The 20,039-nt window shown below is 37.4% G+C and overlaps 1 protein-coding gene across 7 annotated transcripts in view; it reads left to right on the top strand.

The window, feature by feature from the left end:
* Positions 1-20,039, top strand: part of EML5 (EMAP like 5) — a 168,314-nt gene that overhangs the window by 124,524 nt on the left and 23,751 nt on the right. For 6 of the 7 annotated variants that reach the window (XR_009500978.1, XM_059914794.1, XM_059914792.1 and 3 more), the window contains 4 exons: positions 1,943-2,021; positions 3,114-3,243; positions 5,841-5,939; positions 18,990-19,010. Coding sequence is in view for 6 of the 7 variants with exons in the window: in XM_059914794.1 (XP_059770777.1) it covers positions 1,943-2,021; positions 3,114-3,243; positions 5,841-5,939; positions 18,990-19,010 (329 nt within the window). In the remaining variant the exon portion in view is untranslated. The remainder of the gene's footprint in view (positions 1-1,942; positions 2,022-3,113; positions 3,244-5,840; positions 5,940-18,989; positions 19,011-20,039) is intronic. The other variant, XM_059914793.1, reaches the window with a different exon arrangement.

Here is a 20,039-nt window from a genome sequence, read left to right as displayed (position 1 = left end):
AGTATAGCTTATCTGCATTAAACTTGTAAAAATATTTTATTACAGGAAATATTGTACTACTATTTTAAATGCAAATCTGTGTTGTAATCTTTTCCCTTTTTTATCTGCTGCTGGAAAGAGGTTCCAGGTAATCCTCTCTCTTTGCTATGCTCTATGTGGCCCAATTTTGTATCTTTGTTATCTTTCATATTTACCATTAATAATCTATGTTACTTGGTGTTCTTTACCTCTATTCACAGTTTTCCATGTTTTTCTCCTTTAAAATCAGTATCCCTGAAATGACTACATCTTAATTATTGGATTCATACTATATAAGTAACTGCTTTACTAAAACTTTATTCATTCAACTTGTATAATTTTCCAAGTTGTAGAATTTCAAGCAATAATATATCTTACATAAATTATCTTTACAAAAATTAAAATATGCTTAACCGTTATACAGGATTTATAGATAAAAATTATACATTTATTAAAGCTGTCAGACAATAACATTGAATAAAGTTCAACAAAACTGACTTGGAAGAAAAGCCAAAGCTGCTGTCATTCTTTAAAATGATTTTAGCAGAAATATTTTTAAATGTTAAATATTATAAAGTCAGTTATATTTATTACTTACAGATATTCCAAAAAGTATATGAAAAAGGTTTGAAACCAAAAATTTTTGTGATGATTTGAGAAGTTCTTCATAGAGTGTTGCAAGTGCATTTAATGTTTATGTCACCAGTCATGCTTCTATACTTCTACATACTGCTTCACATTATATATGAAAATACACATTTCTTTTATATTACATGTTCAAGATATAACACTTCATTTACTTTTTATAGATATATAACTTGAAAATCATTTTGAAAATGCAAATATATTGTAATGCCTTTAATTTTATGGATTTATTCAGAAATGTTGGAATTTTTTCCACTGGAAAGTTAATTTACATCATTTTCTGATTTAGTTGTTACAAAATTAATATTAAAATTTGAAAAAGGGAGTTGATATATGATTGATTTAGATTCAGGATTTAGGTTACTAAACATTTGAATAACGGCTCTCTGAGTTAAAACTAAACTAAATGATGTGTGGATTTTTAAAAAATTAAACAAAGGGGTTTTTTTTAGGGAAGAGTCTCCACGTTTAAATAATTCAAAATGGGAACTGTATACACCTAATGACACATTCATTATAAATAGATCCTGAACTAGTGATGGAAACAGAGAAGGAGAGGGATAGATTTGAGAGCTACTATGTAGGTAAAGTTGAAAAATATGTAGTTAATAGTGAGAATAATGGAAGAGGAGGAATTGGAGACAATAGTAATAACCTTTTACAGAGTGTTGTATGGTTTACAGTGCTTTGTAACTGTGAGATGTCTTGCTTGACTAACTGAAGGTGATGCCATAACCATACTAGGGACTTAAGAAGAAGAGAAGATAAAGGGCACAGAGGAGCAGGTAAAGAGTACAGGTTTGAACTCACACATGACTTAACGTTGCCAACAGTATGGAAAGTTTATAGAAATATTTTCAAAATTCAAGAAGAATATACTGAGTACCTGCCATGTGCAAGATACTGAGGTAGCTACTTTAGAGCAGTAATCTAGGCTTTGTTGATAATGTACCCCATGTAGAAGTTTTTGAGTGTGTAAAACTAACATTTGTATATTTTTATCATCAATCTGTTCTTGTGCTATTATATTAGTTACATTTATGAAACATACACCAAAGAAATTAAAAGAAAAATGAATAGAAGTTCTAGTATTTTCTTTCCACCTTTCTGCTTTAGAAGATATCAAGATACAGAGGGTGGAGTCTAGTGAGAAACACAGATTGGGTTCATTTTTGTGAAGGTGTGTCAGAGACATCTGCCTCTGGAGGGCAGGTGAGAGAAGCTCAGTGAAGGCACCCAGTGATGGGTTCCTTTCCTCTTTCCCACTTCCCTGTTTCAGGCCTCCTGTGAGCAGGGCCCCGCCACAGCCAGCAAAACTCCAGACCAACAATGTCGGCAAGAAAAAGAGACCCATAGAGGTGAGGAAAATCCCACTCCCCGGTGTTAATTGGTACCTTAAAATGTATCCAGGGTTTAGTTTGTTTCCTTTTTGGAAAACATCTAAATCTTGTCATTATTCTTTATGAAAATAAATGTACTGGTGAATATTCTTTTTTGTTTGGTTGTAAAAATTGATTGCTTAACTGTCAAATCTGAGTCTTGGATTGATATCCTCTGTTCCTTTTTTTTATTAACCTTTCTTTTAGTTTTCTATGAATAATACCCTGAATTGAACTGTATCTCAGAGAACTCCTAAATGTAAATGTATGGAATGATCTGTGGTTTACGGAAGCATAGGCACTTTGGCACTGTCTTATACTTAGCAGTTTGAATTTATAAGTTAAAAGTTTAATACTTACACCAAATCAAGAACTTTTACTCCATGTGATGTATTCACTGTAGGGTTTAATGAAGGTTCTGCTTCCAAGCAAAGAAAACTTTGCACAATAATTGAGCAAAAAAGGAAGGCATTTCATAATCTCAGTATCAGCAGCAACAAGCAAACTGTGCTAAGTGAGGCCAAAAACAAGGCATAAAGCTGTGGGAGGGTGATTGTTGTACTTCCTACCCCACTCAGCCTCACAGGGTCAGTGAAAATGCACACTTTGAGTAGCAGAATTATCTGCTAGAACTTTAGCATGAGTTATCAGAGACGGCCTGCTTAGTGCACAAAGCTGATATACTGTCTGGATCCTTGAAAGTACATCACTTGGACATAAGTTATCCAGAGTTACGTATGCAGATCAAATATTTTGACTAACAGTTTAACACAAATCGAAATATTCTTCTTTTGGACACAAGAAATATCTCAATGTTTAACACATGAAATCTTAAGAACTAAAATTCTTGGAATCAGATGACCTTGTGGTTCTCCTTTCATTTTCATGACTTCATGTAGAAAAGTATGGAATGTGTGTTTCAGCTGCCCAAAATGGGTTACATAGAGAGGTATATCTAGGTTAATTTTGTGTTTGAAATTTATAAAACATCAAAAATGCATCCTCCATTTTGACTGAAGACACTAGTATTTAGACGTGAGGAATTGTATAATGGTTTTATCATTGTTATAGGACCTTGTGTTGGAGCTTGTTTTTGGCTATCGAGGCAGAGACTGTAGGAATAATGTTCATTATTTAAATGATGGTGATGATATAATTTATCACACTGCATCCGTGGGAATTCTGCACAACATTGCTACAGGTAGGAAACCCTGATTCTCCATTCCCCACTTTTTAAAATTTAGAATTTTTAATTTAGCATCTTAAAACTCTTTGTTAAAAATATAAATAACCAAAATATGTGAATCTAGAATGTAAATATGTCATACTGTAGAACTTTCTAGTAATATTTTAAGTAACAAATTTACAGTCTTGAAGACATTTAGCACAGCAGAAAAGGATTTCATAACGCAAAGCGCTCAAAGATCTCGATGAGAAGTAAAGGATTACTGTATGTTGAAAGCACGTTTTATAGCGAAACCATTGGTAACTTTATTCTATTTCCCCATAACCTAAACGCGAAAGTGGATGGTTTGGATGGTTGTCTTTGATGGTTAGTGACTGAAAGCAGCACGTTGGATGAGTGATTGCTAGGGAGTGGGGTGGAGCGACAGTGTTCATACTGAGCCCTCGGAAAGCCAAGGAGGTTAACTAAGAAAGCTGCTTGCCTGTGCCTTGACTGATGATACCTTGTTAGATTCAAGAAAATGAGAAAATATTTCCTGATTTCTATTGAACTGATTGGATTGTTGAAAAGCAGAGAAAGTTCTCTGAGCATCATTTGATGACCAATGATGTGATAATTCTACTAGTAATACTCAGGATTAATTTTTAATTCTATTTTATTACATATAATTGTAAACTTCATGAAAGTCTAAAAGTCAGAAGTAAAGATATAGATTATCTAGTCCAAACATTTCTGGCTTTTTCCTCTGGTAGCTTCATTCTAATTAGGTAGAGTGGGTTATGTGAGTCATAATCCCCCAACCCCTGGTCAGTATTAATAATTAATATGATATTTCTGTTTTAGTTGCCCTAAGAAAAAGATTTATCAGTATTACACAAATCAATGGCAATTTTCCATTTAATAATTTGGGTCATTTAAAAAAAATACCTCTTAGAAAGAAAATCCTCTTTGAGGCTTCACTTATCCTTCAAAGAGAATAGAGAAGATAACAAAAGACAAATTACATAGGGATGAAAGTATAAATACACTTTCATATTTATACTTGTAATTTTCTTTATTTTTAATTTCCTGATTTTTAATTAATCACCTTTCTAATGATGGGATGTAGAGAGAGATGGCAGAGGGAAGACTAAGCACCTGCTCCAGTTCTGGTTATTTGGCCTCTCACCATTATGGGGATACACTGCTATGTTTACAGTCTAAGAAGTCTTGACCTATTAGCTGATCTACTAATTTAGCCAACAGCACATATAATTACTTGTTTGTTCCTTTAACTGAACCCTCAGCCCTGGGAAATATGAAGCCCATTTCACTTCGAGAAGTTGTGTTTTTTTGTTGTTGTTGTTTTTTTAAAGTTGTTTTTTTTTTTTTAATTTTTGGCTATGTTGGGTCTTCGTTTCTGTGCGAGGGCTTTCTCTAGTTGCGGCGAGCGGGGACCACTCTTTATCACAGTGCGCGGGCCTCTCACTATCGTGTCCTCTCTTGTTGTGGAGCACGGGCTCCAGACGCGCAGGCTCAGTAGTTGTGGCTCACGGGCCTAGTTGCTCCACGGCATGTGGGATCTTCCCAGACCAGGGCTCGAACCTGTGTCCCCTGCATTAGCAGGCAGATTCTCAACCACTGCGCCACCAGGGAAGCCCTGAGAAGTTGTTTTAAAGTAATGTTAGATATGTTAAATGACATTTCTAAAATGTTTTCTTTGGTTTTGTTTCGCTTTTCGGAGGACCTAGTATTGATGGTACTCTATCATCTGGACCCAGTCTACCATCCTGACCTCACTTCCCACCTCTCCGTTTTACTTGCACAAGCCTACCTTTACTGCCTCCTGCACAGTCATAGTCTGCTAAGGTCTCTTCACTGTCACTACTGCTAGAGGAATCACATTACTTCTTTGATCAGGATTCTTCAGTACCTCCCCACTGACTACAGAATAAATATGAAATTTAATAATAGGCTTGTTTTCAAAATCCTCTGTAATTCTAGTTTCAATTTGCCTGCCCAACCTGTTTCTTACTTTTCTTTTTTGTTACCCTACACTTCAGCCAAATAAGCCATCTGTATGCATACCCAGTACTTTCCTGCCTTTGTACCTTTGCTTCAAGTATCCTTCTCCCTGGAAGACCCTTCCCCATTCACGTTCACATTTACAGAATCTGTCATGTCAGTCCAGAAGTGCCATCTGCTCGTAAGAAGAATCTGCTACAAATTCCCATAGCATTTTGATCTTTAACTCTCTTGTGGCACTTGATGTCTTCAATCTCGTATTACATGGTTTATGCCTTTCAGAGTTCTGTTACTTTAAGGATTTCTTGGTCATGTTTCCATCCTTAGGATGAAGTGTATATGTTGTGCTCAAAAAATATGTGTTGGGACTTTCCTGGCAGTCCAGTGGTTAAGACTTGGTGCTTCCACTGCAGGGGGCACAGGTTCAATCCCTGGTGGGGGAGCTAAGATCCTGCAAGCCGCACGGCACGGCCACAGAAAATATATACATGTATGTGTGTTAAATAAGCAAGTAAGTCAAACACAGCAGTTTATTACTCTGTGTAAGTGCATTTGACTCTTTCACCTTAAAGTTTTCAGATTTAATTCTCAAATTCTTTTTTTTCTAGGGACTCAGAGTTTTTATCAGGAACATAATGATGATATTCTGTGTCTCACTGTAAATCAGCACCCCAAATTTATCAACATAGTGGCAACTGGCCAAGTAGGTATGTTTCTATATTTTAAAAAGAAACAATTTTAAGTAATTGTCTTGTTCAAATTAATTTAATATCTTAGGAAAAAAACTAAAATATATTTGTGTATTGTTCAAAATGCATTTATACCTAGAGCAGATACTCAGTTTTACCATACTATTTGCTTCCAGGTACCTTTCTCTCACTTGGGTTATCTGAGTTGGTTCAGATGGTTCAGAATTAAGAATAAGCTATTTTATGGCAGTTGAAATAGTTGGATTTAGTCCTTTAGCAGAAACTTCTGATGAGCAAAAAGTTTTAGTTCAATAGCATCTAAAGCAGAAAGGAAGAATTTGAGGAGGGAATGGTAAATAAGAGGAGCCGAAAAGTATCTAGACTGAGAGGGAGAGCACATCTGCCTCAGCAGGGCATAATCTAGAAAGAAGAGAGAAGCCGAGTCTGTTCCATGTTAGTAGAGCCCTTCTGCCCTTTTCTTTGGCAGTGATCTAATTTGCCAACTGTTTTTGAAATCCCCTATCTTGCTGTCTTCTTTCAACTCTATAGAAAACTTAAATGAAGGCTGTAACTCCACAAGCAAAATGTTGAGAGGATAGTAGGTCTCTTTAGGACATATCTACCAGTCATTGATCACTATGACTACTACATAATAGACACGGTCAGTCACATCTTCACAACCCTGGTATAATTTGTAAAAATGATCAAAATCATTGGGTTTATTGGATCTCAGTGGGCCTCAGTTGCTAAGCCAGCTTTCCAGATGTCTTTTTCTTCTTGAATAAGATAATTTATGCTTTTAATATCTCCATTTTTCATAAATTACTAAACTGATCAGTTAGAAACTTGTTCTCTGGATCAATTAGTTCTACAGTTATGCCACAAAGACCCTTGCAATCTTCCTTTCTGTAAAGTTTTCTACTTTTAAAAAGAAAGTAGACCAATACTTCACCTGTTATATACAAAATATTCTAATCTTTGAATATATATATATATATATATTTTTTTTTTTTATCAACATATAGTTGATTTACAATGTTGTGTTAGATTCTGGTGTACAGCAAAGTGATTCAGTTATATATAAATGTATGTATTCTTTTTCACATTCTTTTCCATTATGGTTTATCACAGGATATTGAATATAGTTCCCTGTGGTATACAGTAGGACCTTGTTGTTTATCTGTTTTATATATAGTAGTTTGTATCTGCTAATCCCAAACTCCTAATTTATCCCTCCCCCACCCCCTTTCTCCTTTGGTAACCGTAAGTTTGTTCTCTATGTCTGTGAGTCTGTTTCTGTTTCGTAAATAAATTCATTCGTGTCATATTTTAGATTCCACATGTGATATCATATGGTATTTGTCTTTCTCTTTCTGACTTACTTCACTTAGTGTGATAATCTCTAGATCCATCCATATTGCTGCAAATGACATTATTTCATTCTTTTTTATGGCTGAGTAGTATTCCATTGTGTATATATACGACATCTTCTTTATTCATTCATCTGTTGATGGACATTTAAGTTGCTTCCATGTCTTGGCTATTGTAAATAGTGCTACTGTGAACATTGGGGTGCATGTATCTTTCCGAATTAGAGTTTTCTCTGGATATATGCCCAGGAGTGGGATTGCTGGGTCATATGGCAACTCTATTTTTAGTTTCTTGAGGAACCTCCATACTGTTTTCCATAGTGGCTGCACCAATTTACATTCCCACCAGTAGTGTAGAAGGGTTCCCTTTTCTCCACATCCTCTCCAGCATTAATTATTGGTAGACTTTTTGATGATAGCCATTCTGACCAGAATCAGGTGATACCTCACTGTAGTCTTGATTTGCATTTCTCTGATAATTAGTGATGTTGAGCATCTTTTCATGTGCCTGTTGGCCATCTGTGTGTCTTCTTTGGAGAAATGTCTGTTCAGGTCTTCTGCCCAAGTTTTGATTGGGTTGTTCATTTTTTTGTTATTCAGTTATGTGAGCTGTTTATATATTTTGGAAGTTAAGCCCTGTTGGTCAAATCATTTGCAAATATTTTCTCACAGTCCATAGGTTGTCTTTTCATTTTATTTACGGTTTCCTTTGCTATGCAAAAGCTTATAAGTTTGCATAGGTCCCATTTGTTTATTTTTGCTTTTATTTCTATTGCCTTGGGAAACTGACCTAAGAAAACATTGGTACAATTTATGTCAGAGAATGTTTTGCCTGTGTTCTCTTCTAAGAGTTTTACAGTGTCATGTCTTATATTTAAGTTTTCAAGCTATTTTGAGTTTATTTTTGTGTATGGTGTGAGGATGTGCTCTAACTTCATTGATTTACATGCAGCTGCCCAGCTTTCCCAACACCACTTGCTGAAGAAACTGTCTTTTCTCCATTGTATATTCTTGTCTCCTTTTCTAAGATTAATTGACTGTAGGTGTGTGGGTTTATTTCTACACTCTCTGTTCTGTTCCATTGATCCATATGTCTCTTTTTTGTGCCAGTACCATGCTGTTTTGATTACTGTAGCTTTGTAGCATTGTCTGAAGTCTGGGAGGGTTATGCCTCCTGCTTTGTTCTTTTTCCTCAGGATTGCTTTGGCAATTCTGGGTCTTTTATGGTCACACATAAATGTTAGGATTATTTGTTCTAGTTCTGTGAAAAATGTTATGGGTAATTTGATAGCGATCACGTTAAATCTGTAGATTGCTTTGGGTAGTATGGCCATTTTAATGATATTAATTCTTCCAATCCAATGGCATGGTATATCTTTCAATTCTTTAAATCATCTTCAATTTCCTTTATCAGTGTGTTATAGTTCTCAGCATATAAGTCTTTCACCTCCTTGGTCAGGTTTATTCCTAAGTATTTTATTTTTTTTTGATGCGATTTTAAAAGAGAATGTGTGGGCTTCCCTGGTGTCGCAGTGGTTAAGAATCCACCTGCCAATGCAGGGGACATGGGTTCAAGCCCTGGTCCAGGAAGACCCCACATGCCGCAGAGCTACTAAGCCCATGCGTACAACTACTGAGCCTGTGCTCTAGAGCCCGCGAGCCACAACTACTGAGCCCGCACGCCTAGAGCCCATGCTCCACAACAAGAGAAGCCACCACAGTGAGAAGCCCACGCACCACAACGAAGAGTAGCCCCCGCTTGCTGCAACTAGAGAAAGCCCATGTGCAGTGACGAAGACCCAATGCAGCTATAAATAAATAAATATATAATTTTTTTAAAGTGTGTTTTTACTTTTCCTTTCTGATATTTCGTTGTTAATGTAAGAAATGCAACAGATTTCTGTATGTTAATCTTGTATCCTGCTACCTTGCTGAATTCATTTATCAGTTCTAGTAGTTTTGTTTAGAGTCTTTAGGGTTTTCTATATATATCATGTCATCTGCATATGACAGTTTTACCTCTTCTCTTCCAATTTGGATACCTTTTATTTCTTTTTCTTGTCTGATTGCTGTGGCTAGGACTTCCAATACTCTGTTGAATAGAAGTGATGAGAGTGGGCATCCTTGTCTTCTTCCAGATTTTAGCAGGAAGGCTTTCAGCTTTTCACCATTGAGTATTATGTTGGCTGTGGGCTTGTCATAAATAGCTTTTATTATGTTGAGATATGTTCCCTCTATACCCACTTTGGTGAGAGTTTTTATCATGAATGGATGTTGAAGCATCCAAAAGCATTTTATCAAATGCTTTTTCTGCATCTATTGAGGTGATCATGTAGTTCTTTTCTTTTCTTCTCTTTTCTTTTCTTTTCTTTTCCTTTCCTTCCCTTCCCTTCTCTTTTTTCTTTTCTTTTCTTTTCTTGTTATGGTGTATCATGTTGATTGATTTGTGTATGTTGAACCATCCTTGTGACCCTGGGATGAATCCACTTGATCAAGGCCTATGATCTTTTTTATGTGTCGTTGGATTCAGTTTACTAATATTTTGTTGAGAATTTTTGTATCTATATTCATCAAGGATATTGGCCTGTCGTTTTCTTTTTTTGGTATTGTCTTTTTTTTTTTTGGCTGCATTGGGTCTTGGTTGCTGCACACGGGCTTTCTATAGTTGCAATGAGCGGGGCCTACTCTTTGTTGCAGTGTGCGGGCTTCTCATTGCAGTGGCTTGTCTTGTTGCAGAGCACGGGCTCTAGGCATGCAGGCTTCAGTAGTTGCAAAATGCAGGCTCAGTAGTTGCAGTACACGGGCCTACACGCTGGCTTCAGTAGTTGTGGCATGTGGGCTCAGTAGTTGTGTCACATGTGTTCTAGGGCATGTGGGCTTCAGTAGTTGCAGCTTGCAGGCTCTAGAGCACAGGCTCAGTAGTTGTGGCACACGGGCTTAGTTGCTCCATGGCATGTGGGATCTTCCTGGACCAGTGATCGATCCTGTGTCCCCTGCATTGGCAGGCAGATTCTTAACCACTGCGCCACCAGGGAAGTCCCTTTGGTATTGTCTTTGTCTTGTTTTGTTATTAGGACAATGACAGCTTCATAGAATGGCTTTGGGAGTGTTCTCTCCTCTTCAGTCTTTTGGAAGGGATTGACAAGAATAAGTATAAATTCTTTGCATGTTTGGTAAAAGTCCCCAGTAAAGGCATCTGGTCCTGGACTTCAGTTTGCAGAAACTTGTTCTTCTAGGTTTTCCAATTTGTTGACATATAATTGTTCATAGTATTCTCTTATGGTTCTTTGTATTTCTGCAGTATTGGTTGTTATTTTTCCTCTTTCATTTCTTATTTTGTTTATTTGGGTCCTCTCTCTTTTCTTCTTGGTGAGCCTGGCCAGAGGCTTGTCGATTTTGCTTACCCTTTCAAAGAACCAGCTCTTGGTTTTATTGATTTTTTTTCAATTGTTTTTTAAAATCTCTATTGTATTTATTTCCTCCATGACCTTTATTATTTCCTTCCTTACGCTGGCTTTAGGTTTTGTGTGTTCTTTTTCTAATTCTTTTAGGTGGTAGGTCAGGTTGTTTATTTGAGTTTTTTCTTGTTTTTTGAGGAAGGCCTGTATCGCTATGAACTTCCCTCTAAGAACTGCTTTTGCTGCATCCCATAGATTGTGTATGATTGTGTTTTCATTGTCATTTGTCTCAAGGTATTTTTTAATTTCCTCTTTCATTTCATCATTGATCCATTGTTTTTTTTTTTTTTAATAACAAGGTCTCCTGTATCCATTCTTTTTTTTTTTTTTTTTTAATTTATTTATGTTTGGCTGTGTTGGGTCTTCATTTCTGCGCGAGGGCTTTCTCCAGTTGCAGCGAGCGGGGGCCACTCTTCATCGTGGTGCACGGGCCTCTCACTATCGTGTCCTCTCTTGTTGCGGAGCACAGGCTCCAGACACGCAGGCTCAGTAGTTGTGGCTCATGGGCTCAGTTGCTCCGCGGCATGTGGGATCCTCCCAGACCAGGGCTCGAACCCGTGTCCCCTGCATCGGCAGGCAGATTCTCAACCACTGCGCCACCAGGGAAGCCCCGATCCATTGGTTTTTTAGTAGCATGTTATTTAGTCTCCATGTAATCATTTTTTCTCGTTTCTCTTTCTGTGGTTGATTTCTAGTTTCATGCTGTTGTGGTCAGAAAAGATGGTTGAAGTAATTTCTATCCTCTTAGATTTGTTGAGGCTTGTTTTGTGTCCTAGTATGTGGTCAATCCTAGAGAATGTTCCATGTGCACTTGAAAAGAATGTGTATTCTGTTTGTTTGGATGTAATGTCCTAAAAATATCAATTAAATCCAATTGGTCTATTGTGTCATTTAGGATCTCCATTGCCTTATTGATTTTCTGTCTGGAAGATCTGTCCATTGATGTGAGTGGGATCTCCTACTATTATTGTACTCCTGTCAATTTCTCCCTTTATGTCTGTTAGTATTTGTTTTACGTATTTATGTGCTCCTATATTGGGTGCATATATGTTAACGAGTGTAGTATCCTCCTCTTGTATTGATCTTCTTATCATTATATAGTGACCTTTTTTATCTTTTTTTTATGGCCTTTGTTTTAAAGTCTATTTTGTCTGACGTGAATATTGCTATCCTCGCTTTCTTGTCATTTCTGTTTGCATGAAGTTTCTTTTTCCATCCCCTCACTTTCACTCTATGTGTACAGTAAGTCCCCTACATACGAACCTTCAAGTTGTGAACTTTCAAAGATGCAAACATGCATTCCATCAGCATCAGGTGTGAGTGAAATTGCAGCTTGCCCTCCATCTCCTGTTGCTGACGATCCTTCAGCTCTACTGTCTCCCACCTCCTCTCTCTCCTCCAGTCAGTAACTCTTCTTGCCTGTTTACTCGATGCCAGCCCCTGTATGCCAGCTGTTGTACTGTACTACTGTACTTTTCAAGGTACTGTACTGTAAGATTAAAAATGTCTTCTTTATTTTTTGTGTTTGTTTGTTTTTTATGTATTATTTGTGTGAAAAGTATTATAAACCTATTACAGTACAGTACTATATAGCCAGTTGTGTTAGTTGGATACCTAGGCTAACTTTGTTGGACTTACGAACATGCTCTCAGAACAGAACTTGTTCGTATATAGGGGACTTACTGTATTCTTCACCCTAAAGTGGGTCTCTTGTAGGCAGCATACTGTAGGCTCTTGTTTTTTGTATGCAATCTACCATTCTGTGTCCTTTTTTTTTTTTTTTTAGTATCATGGAGACTTTTCTTATGTTTTTCACACTGTTTTAAGGCTTTGGGTGAGATTTTTCAGGCTTAGGAGCATAATTACTATTTACAGCTGTACTTGAGAGTACATATGATTTTCTTTTTTTTATTGAACTATTGATATAATTGATTTACAATGTTTTGTTAGTTTCAGGTACACAGCAGAGTGATTCAGTTATACATACACACATATCTATTTTTTTTCAAATTCTTTTCCCATATAGGTTATTATAAAATACTGAGTATAGTTCCCTGTGCTATACAGTAGGTCCTTGTTGGCTATTTCATATATAGTAGTGTATATATGTTAATCCCAAACTCCTAATTTATCCCCTCCCCACTGTGTCTTTTGTTTGGAGCATTTAGTTCATTACATTTAAGGTAATTATTGATAGATACGTATTTATTACCATTTTAAACCTTGTTTTGCAGTTGTTTTTGTATTCTTTGTTCTTTTTTCTTTTTGTTTTCTTTTTGTGGTTTGATGATTTTCTTTTGTATTATGCTTATGTTCTCTTCTTTTTGGTTTTTGTGACTCTGTTTTATGTTTTTGATTTGTGGTTACTCTGTTTTTCACTCTGTTTTTCAAGTATGTTAACTCATTACTATATCTTTTTGCTTTAGACTGGTAGTCCTATAGACTCAAACACATTCTAAAAAAAAAAAAATCGGGAGTTCCCTTGTGGCCCAGTGGTTAGGACTCAGTGCTTTCACTGCCAGGGGCCTGGGTTCGATCTGTGGTCAGAGAACTAAGGTCCTGAAAGCTGTGCAGTGTGGCCACAAAAAAAAAAAAAAAACCCACTTGACATGTCTCTAGCATTTCATAATAAAGAACGAGCAAAGGAATAAAGAGACTTTGAGACAAACAAACAAAAAATCTACAAAAAATCTACATTTCTTACTCTCCTCCCCCACATTATATGATTTTGATGTCATCTTTTACATCTTTGTGTTTATCCTTTTGATGTTCATTGTAGTTATTGCTTTCACAAATTTTTTTTTGATTTTTAAAAAATCTGTCTATTGGCTTATTTGATTTACTTTCCAATTGTGATTTTCTCTTTCCTGTAGATTCTTGCTTCTTTTCTATTTAGAGAAGACCTTTCAATATTTCTTTTAGGATAGGTTTAGCATTGCTGTATTCTTTTAGTTTTTGCTTGTCTGAAAAATTCTTTATCTCTCTTTCTATTCTAAGTGATAATATTGCTGGGTAGAGTATCCTGTTTTGCAGGTTTTTCCCTTTCAGGACTTTGAATATATCTTGCCACTCCCTTCTGGCCTGCAATGTTTCTGTGGAGAAATCAGCTGAGAGCCTTATGGGTGTCCCCTTGTCATTAACTCTTTATTTTCTCTTGCTGCCTTTAGAATCCTCCCTATGTCTTAAACTTTTGCCATTTTAGTCATAATATGTCTTGGTATAGGTCTGTTTGGGTTCATCTTGTTTGGGACCCTCTGTGCTTTCTGTACCTGGATATCTGTTTCCTTCTTTAGGTTTGGAAATTTTTTAGCCATAATTTCTTCAAATATATTTTCGATCCCCTTTTATTTTTCTTCTTCTTGGGATCCCTCTTATGCATAGATTGGGATGCTTTATATTATCCCATAGGTCTTGTATATTGCTTTCATTTTTTTTTCATTTGTCTTTCTGTCTGCTGATCTGATTGGATGATTTCCGTTATTTTGTCTTCCAGATCACTTATTCATTCTTCTGCATTATCCAGTTTGCTATTTATTGCCTTCAGCTCAGCTTTTGTCTTGGCAAATGAGTTTTCTAATTTTAATCGGCTCCTCTTTATAGTTTCTAATTGCTTTTTTTTTTTTTGGGGGGGATAAGGAAGCATTTTTCCCATGTATTAGCAGCCATCTTTTTTTTTTTTTTTTTTTTGGCTGTGTTGGGTCTTCATTTCTGTGCGAGGGCTTTCTCCAGTTGGCGGCGAGCGGGGGCTACTCTTCATCGCGGTGAGCAGGCCTCTCACTGTTGCGGCCTCTCCCGTTGCGGAGCACAGGCTCCAGACGCGCAGGCTCAGTAGTTGTGGCTCATGGGCTTAGCTGCTCCGCGGCATGTGGGATCTTCCCAGACCAGGGCTCAAACCCATGTCCCCTGCATTGGCAGGCAGATTCTCAACCACTGCGCCACCAGGGAAGCCCCTCTAATTGCTTTTTATAGTAATCTGCATTTCTATCAATAGCTCTTCTTCATTCCTTCAGTATTTTCATTACTTCCTTCTTGAACTTGGGGTCTAGTAAACTGGAGAGGTCTGCTTCAATTTTTGTTCTTTCAGGGGAACTCTCTTGATCTTTAAATCGGGAGTGGTTCCTCTGCTTCTTCATTTTACTCATATTTCTCTGACTTTATGAATTTAAGAGAAACAGTTATCTACTGTGGTCCTGAAGGGCTTTTTATGTGGAAGTGTCCCTGTGTATGCTCCATGAGTCTAATATTTTTAGTGCAAGGGCTGTTTTTACTATGGATACCTGCCACATCTTTCCTCAGTGTGTGTTGGCCATTATCCCCTTGATAGGGGGTGTAATTATTGTTGTGGTGACCAGAGCCTGCACTGGATGTTGAATGGGCCCTCCTCTTTGGTCTGTGCTTGTCACAGCCCTGTTGGGGGCAAGGTCTGCTCCCCACTTGTTGGAGTAGACACCCCCAGATCCGTTTCTGAACTGCAGTGTGAGGTAGGTGGGGCTGGAGCAGGGACAGGAGCCACTGAGTATTCCTTTGTAGGAGCTGTCCATCAGGAAGGGCGCTCTGTGATGTTGCCTGTCACCCGTTGTGTGGATTCACAAAGGACACTGTTTTGGCACTGCCCTCGGCCCCACCTCAACCATGGGAATTCAGGCAGTTGTCCCGGGTGTCCCTCAGGTGCTGTGCTCACAAAGCCACTAGCACAGATCCCTTGGTACAGAACTGCTGAGATCAGGTACCGGGACTGCCAGAGTCTTGCACCTGGACCCATCGTAGAGCTACTGAGTCAGCCCAGACTGTGGCAAAGCCCACAGCCACTATCGCTGGACCCGCCCCATCCACGAGATCACCAGTAATCTGCTTGGATGTCCCACGGGCACTGAGTTTACAAAGTGCCTAAATTCACAGATCCCACAACCGCTGGGACACTCAGATTTCAGCCCTGCTTCCAAAGTCACATGGCCCCTGGGGATCGGTTTGGATTTCAGCCCTGCCTCCAAGTATGGACAATCCTCTGGTGCTTACACTCTCCCAGAGCTCACAGAGGCAGAGCTGCGCCCGCCATGAGCACTCCAAGAATAGGAGGCTGCTATGGCAGGGGCCCTGCCCCTCCCTTCAAGCATTAACAGTGGGACTTCAGTGGCAGACCCAAGCTCCTTCCTGCGCACACCCCTGATTGTGGCTTGGACCACACTTCAGCCCCTTCAAGTTGTCTCCACACAACCAACCCCAGTCCTCTCCCCAGATCTGTCCTCTGAAACCCAAGTTTCAGCGCCCAGCCCCCCCACACACACCAGCAAATGCGCATCTCAGGCTGGGGAGGGCAGGGAGGTGGCCAGGACCCTCTGTGTTGGTCTCTATCTGTTCCGCCTGCTGTAAACCGGCTGCTGTAATCTTCTCTGAGCCTCTGAAGCTCCCTTTCTGTCCCAGCTGATCTCACCACCAGTGAAGAGACTTCCCAGGGTGAGGGAATCTTTCCTCTTTCATAGCTCTCTGCCAGGGGCACAGGTCCCGTCCTGATTCTTCTTTTTTTTTTTTTTTTTTCTTTCATCCTACCTGGTTACGTGGTGATCTTTCTTGCAACTTTGGTTTTATGAGATCTGCCGGCGTTCAGCAGGTATTCTGTGAGAAGGGTTCCACATGTAGATGTAGTTCTGATGTATTTGTAGAAGGTGAGCTCCACATCCTTCTATTCTGCCTCTTGATCCAGCCTTTCTAATCTTTGAATATAAATACGTAGATATAGCCCGTTTTCACACTAAGTTTTTGAAATTGAAGTCTTCTTTTCACTTTGCATGAGGAATAAGAGACCAAGTTACCATTTTGGTCATGAAAGCATCATGTTTAGTGCCTCTTGGCATATAGTTATTGATCAGTTAATTTTTATTAAGTTCATTTATTCAACAAATTTACTGAGTATCTGCCACGTGCAAGGTATTGTTCTTGGTGCTTGGTGCAGCTTACAAAAAAAGACAAAATCTCTGTTAGTGGAATTTACATTCTATGAATAGAATCCTAGAAGGCATGGTTCCTCCATTTCCCAGCTTTGCTCCTTCTCCTTTTCTTTCCCCTTTTCTCCCTTTAAAAAAGCAACTTTGTTTAACATATTAGGGCTATAGTTTTCTCTTTTGATTAAGAAATATTGTGGTCACAAATTAATCTTTCATGAAATTTGACCTTCTCTACTTCTTTCCTTTTTTAAAATTGAGATATAATTGACATAAAATATTATGTTAGTTTCAAATGCATGATTTGATATTTTTTGTATTCTTTCCCTTTTGTTGAAAGGCAACACTATAGAGAATGTGGAATGGCTAATTATCTCCCCCTCTCTGTCCTTCCAAGTCAAAGTTCAGGCAGTACAGAGGTGGATTTTAGATCATGTATGTAGTTCTGTGCCTTGCCCTACTTGTACCATTCCACAAGACATAAAATTCTTTACTGATGACTAATTAAGTGTAAGAAAGACTCAAGAGAAGATCAAAGAGTAAGAGACTTTTTCTCTTCTGAACCTAAAGAAAACTGAATCAGTAGTTACTTTGCCTGCCAGGCTTGTTTAAAACCCACAAAGTATGAAAACACTTTATAAAATGTATATGGTTCTCTTTGTTAAAAAGTCATATAAATCATAGAGGTACTGAAATATTTGCTTTTGTGGTATTTTAGCCAGTTACATTCAAACTTTTCTTTTTTCTTGGAATCTCAGAGCCAAATATATCATTTTATCCATCCCTAGCTGTCTATCATTAGATGTTTGAATTTCCTTTGTTACATATTTGATTAAGGATCCTCCTACATGTGCTTGAACCCCATTATCACTTGATGCCTAACAGAGTAACCTAACCTCTCCTTAGGAAGCTCTGGTTTGTTTTTTTTAATAAACTTATTTATTTTTGGCTGCATTGGGTCTTTGTTGCTGCGCGCAGGCTTTCTCGAGTGGCGAGCAGGGGCTGCTCTTCGTTGCGGTGCGTGGGTTCTAAGCACGCGGACTTCAGGAGTTGTGGCATGCGGACTCAGTAGTTGTGGCTTGTGGGCTCTAGAGTGCAGGCTCAGTAGTTGCGGCACACGGGCTTAGTTTTTCCATGGCATGTGAGATATTCCCAGACCAGGGTTCGAACCCGTGTCCCCTGCATTGGCAGGCAGATTCTTAACCACTGCGCCATGAGGGAAGCCCAGGAAGCTCTGTTATAAAGTGCTTCTTCATATAGAACCGAAATTTGTTTCTCTTTCATTGCAATTCACTGGTCCTCATTTTGGGGCACCCAGAATATTTAGACCTGTGATGTTTAGGTCTTTATCTGTACTCTTAATTGTCCCAGGCCCTGCAGATATTCTGGGATAAGCCTGATCGCCAAAACCAAACACCCTCAGTCTTTAAACCATTCTTCATGTGACATAGTGTCAAGTCCTCTCATCATTTGGTTGTTATCAGAGCATGTTCAAAACTAAAAGTGGTATATCCTGACTGGTCTGTTCAGCAGAGTCAAGTACTTCATTACCTTTTCTCTTGTATTCCAGGTCAGGATATGATAGGTCTACATATGTCATTGAAATAATTATTTCATAGGGATATAAAGCTCTACCAAAGCACAGAACAATCATCTATCTTGAAAAGATTCCTAAATTTTTCTGCTTTCTTTCTTGCAATAGACTATTGCTTCTAAAATTGTGGTTAATAAGTATTTCCACTGCAAATATAATGAGTTTTGTGTTTTCTTTTTTGGCAATCTTTTACTCATACAGAAAATGTTTAATTAAAAAAAAATAAGAAAGGGGTTAATTTGTGGCCTGAATTAAGAGCTTTTTTTTTTTCTTGAGTTACATGCTAACTTTTGCCATCATTTCTCTCAGAAGGTTTAGATCTAATTCTTCCCTGCATGTAGAGATCCATTAAAGCCCAAAGGATCTATTAACAGGGCATTTTTTAAACCAAAATAAAGTCAGATCAATTTTAAACCATATCAATATTATTTTAAGTTGTTATATTTAAAATTTCATGTAACTCACTATATATAAAGAAAATATTGATCCAAAGATTGAAAGGTCATATGCATAGAATGTTAATATGCATATATAATTGAAATTAGTGGCTTTACTTACAGTGTACTCAATTTTGCATAATAAAATTAATTTTGTATATAACAATTATTTAAATTACTTAAAATTATCATTTTATGATAATTGAGTTTTTACAAATTTTGCTTATAGTATTTATGGATAATTATTATTCTGCTATTTTTCCATTATAGGTGATTCAGCAGACATGTCAGGTAAGGAAATTAATCATTTTCTATTTCAGTCATATTGTTAAGTAATGATAGCCCAAATTTTTATAGAGTAATAAGATACTTGAACCTATTTTGGATTTTTTTAAAATTAAGAACACAGCATTTTAATGTCATGATGCTGAGCCCTGTCTGCAATAATAAGTTTTTTTTAAAAAAAGCTAATATATTTTGACCTTCTTAGTGTGCCCAACATTGTTGTAAGTCATCACAAGAATTCTTCATAGTAGATATTAACTCGCCAATATCACATAGCTGGTAAGAATAAAGGTGGGGCTAAAACTCGATCTTAAATGTGAATCAATAAATTTTATTGCCTAGAAATAAAATTTTTTTTAAATTTATTATTTTTATGTAACCATCTTAATTATTGCACATACTAGATCAACAGAGCATTTAAAGATTTGAAAATAACTTTTTATTATTGATTTTGACCGTGGCTTTGTGAAGTTAAAAAGCTGTTAGATGAGCAATGCATGTCTGTTGTTTTTAGATATTATAATAACTAGGCTTTTCAACTGTATTTCAGTTTACCTAATATAGTAAGAATTAGCAGTTTGATAAGAAAACATTTATTTGATTTCTACCAATTTATGTGATTTGTATCCATTTCCCTCCCCTCTTCCAGGGTAAAGCATGATTTTGTGATTTGACTATTAAACTACAAATTTATTCAACACAACAGGCAAGGTCCTTGCTCTCTTGGTCTATACTCAAGAGCAGGGGTTAGCAAACTACAGCCCTTGGGCCAAATCTAGTCCAGCACCTGTTTTTGTACAGCCCATGATTGAGTATAGTTTTTATTAATTTAAGTCGTTGGAAAATAACACGGGAAGAATAAAATTTCACAAAACATGAAATCAAGTATATGAAATTCAGATTTCAGTATCCATAGATAAAGTTTTATTGGACACAGCCATGCTCATTCAGTTACATATTGTCTATGGCAGCTTTTGTGCTTTAATGGCAGAGTTGAATAGTTGCAACAGAGACTGTTTATAACACTCTCATTGC

This window comes from Balaenoptera ricei, chromosome 2, assembly GCF_028023285.1.
Source record: "Balaenoptera ricei isolate mBalRic1 chromosome 2, mBalRic1.hap2, whole genome shotgun sequence".
Classification (NCBI taxonomy): domain Eukaryota; kingdom Metazoa; phylum Chordata; class Mammalia; order Artiodactyla; family Balaenopteridae; genus Balaenoptera; species Balaenoptera ricei.
The sequence above is the reverse complement of the archived record's forward strand: the minus strand, read 5'-3'. Positions and strand labels throughout refer to the sequence as shown.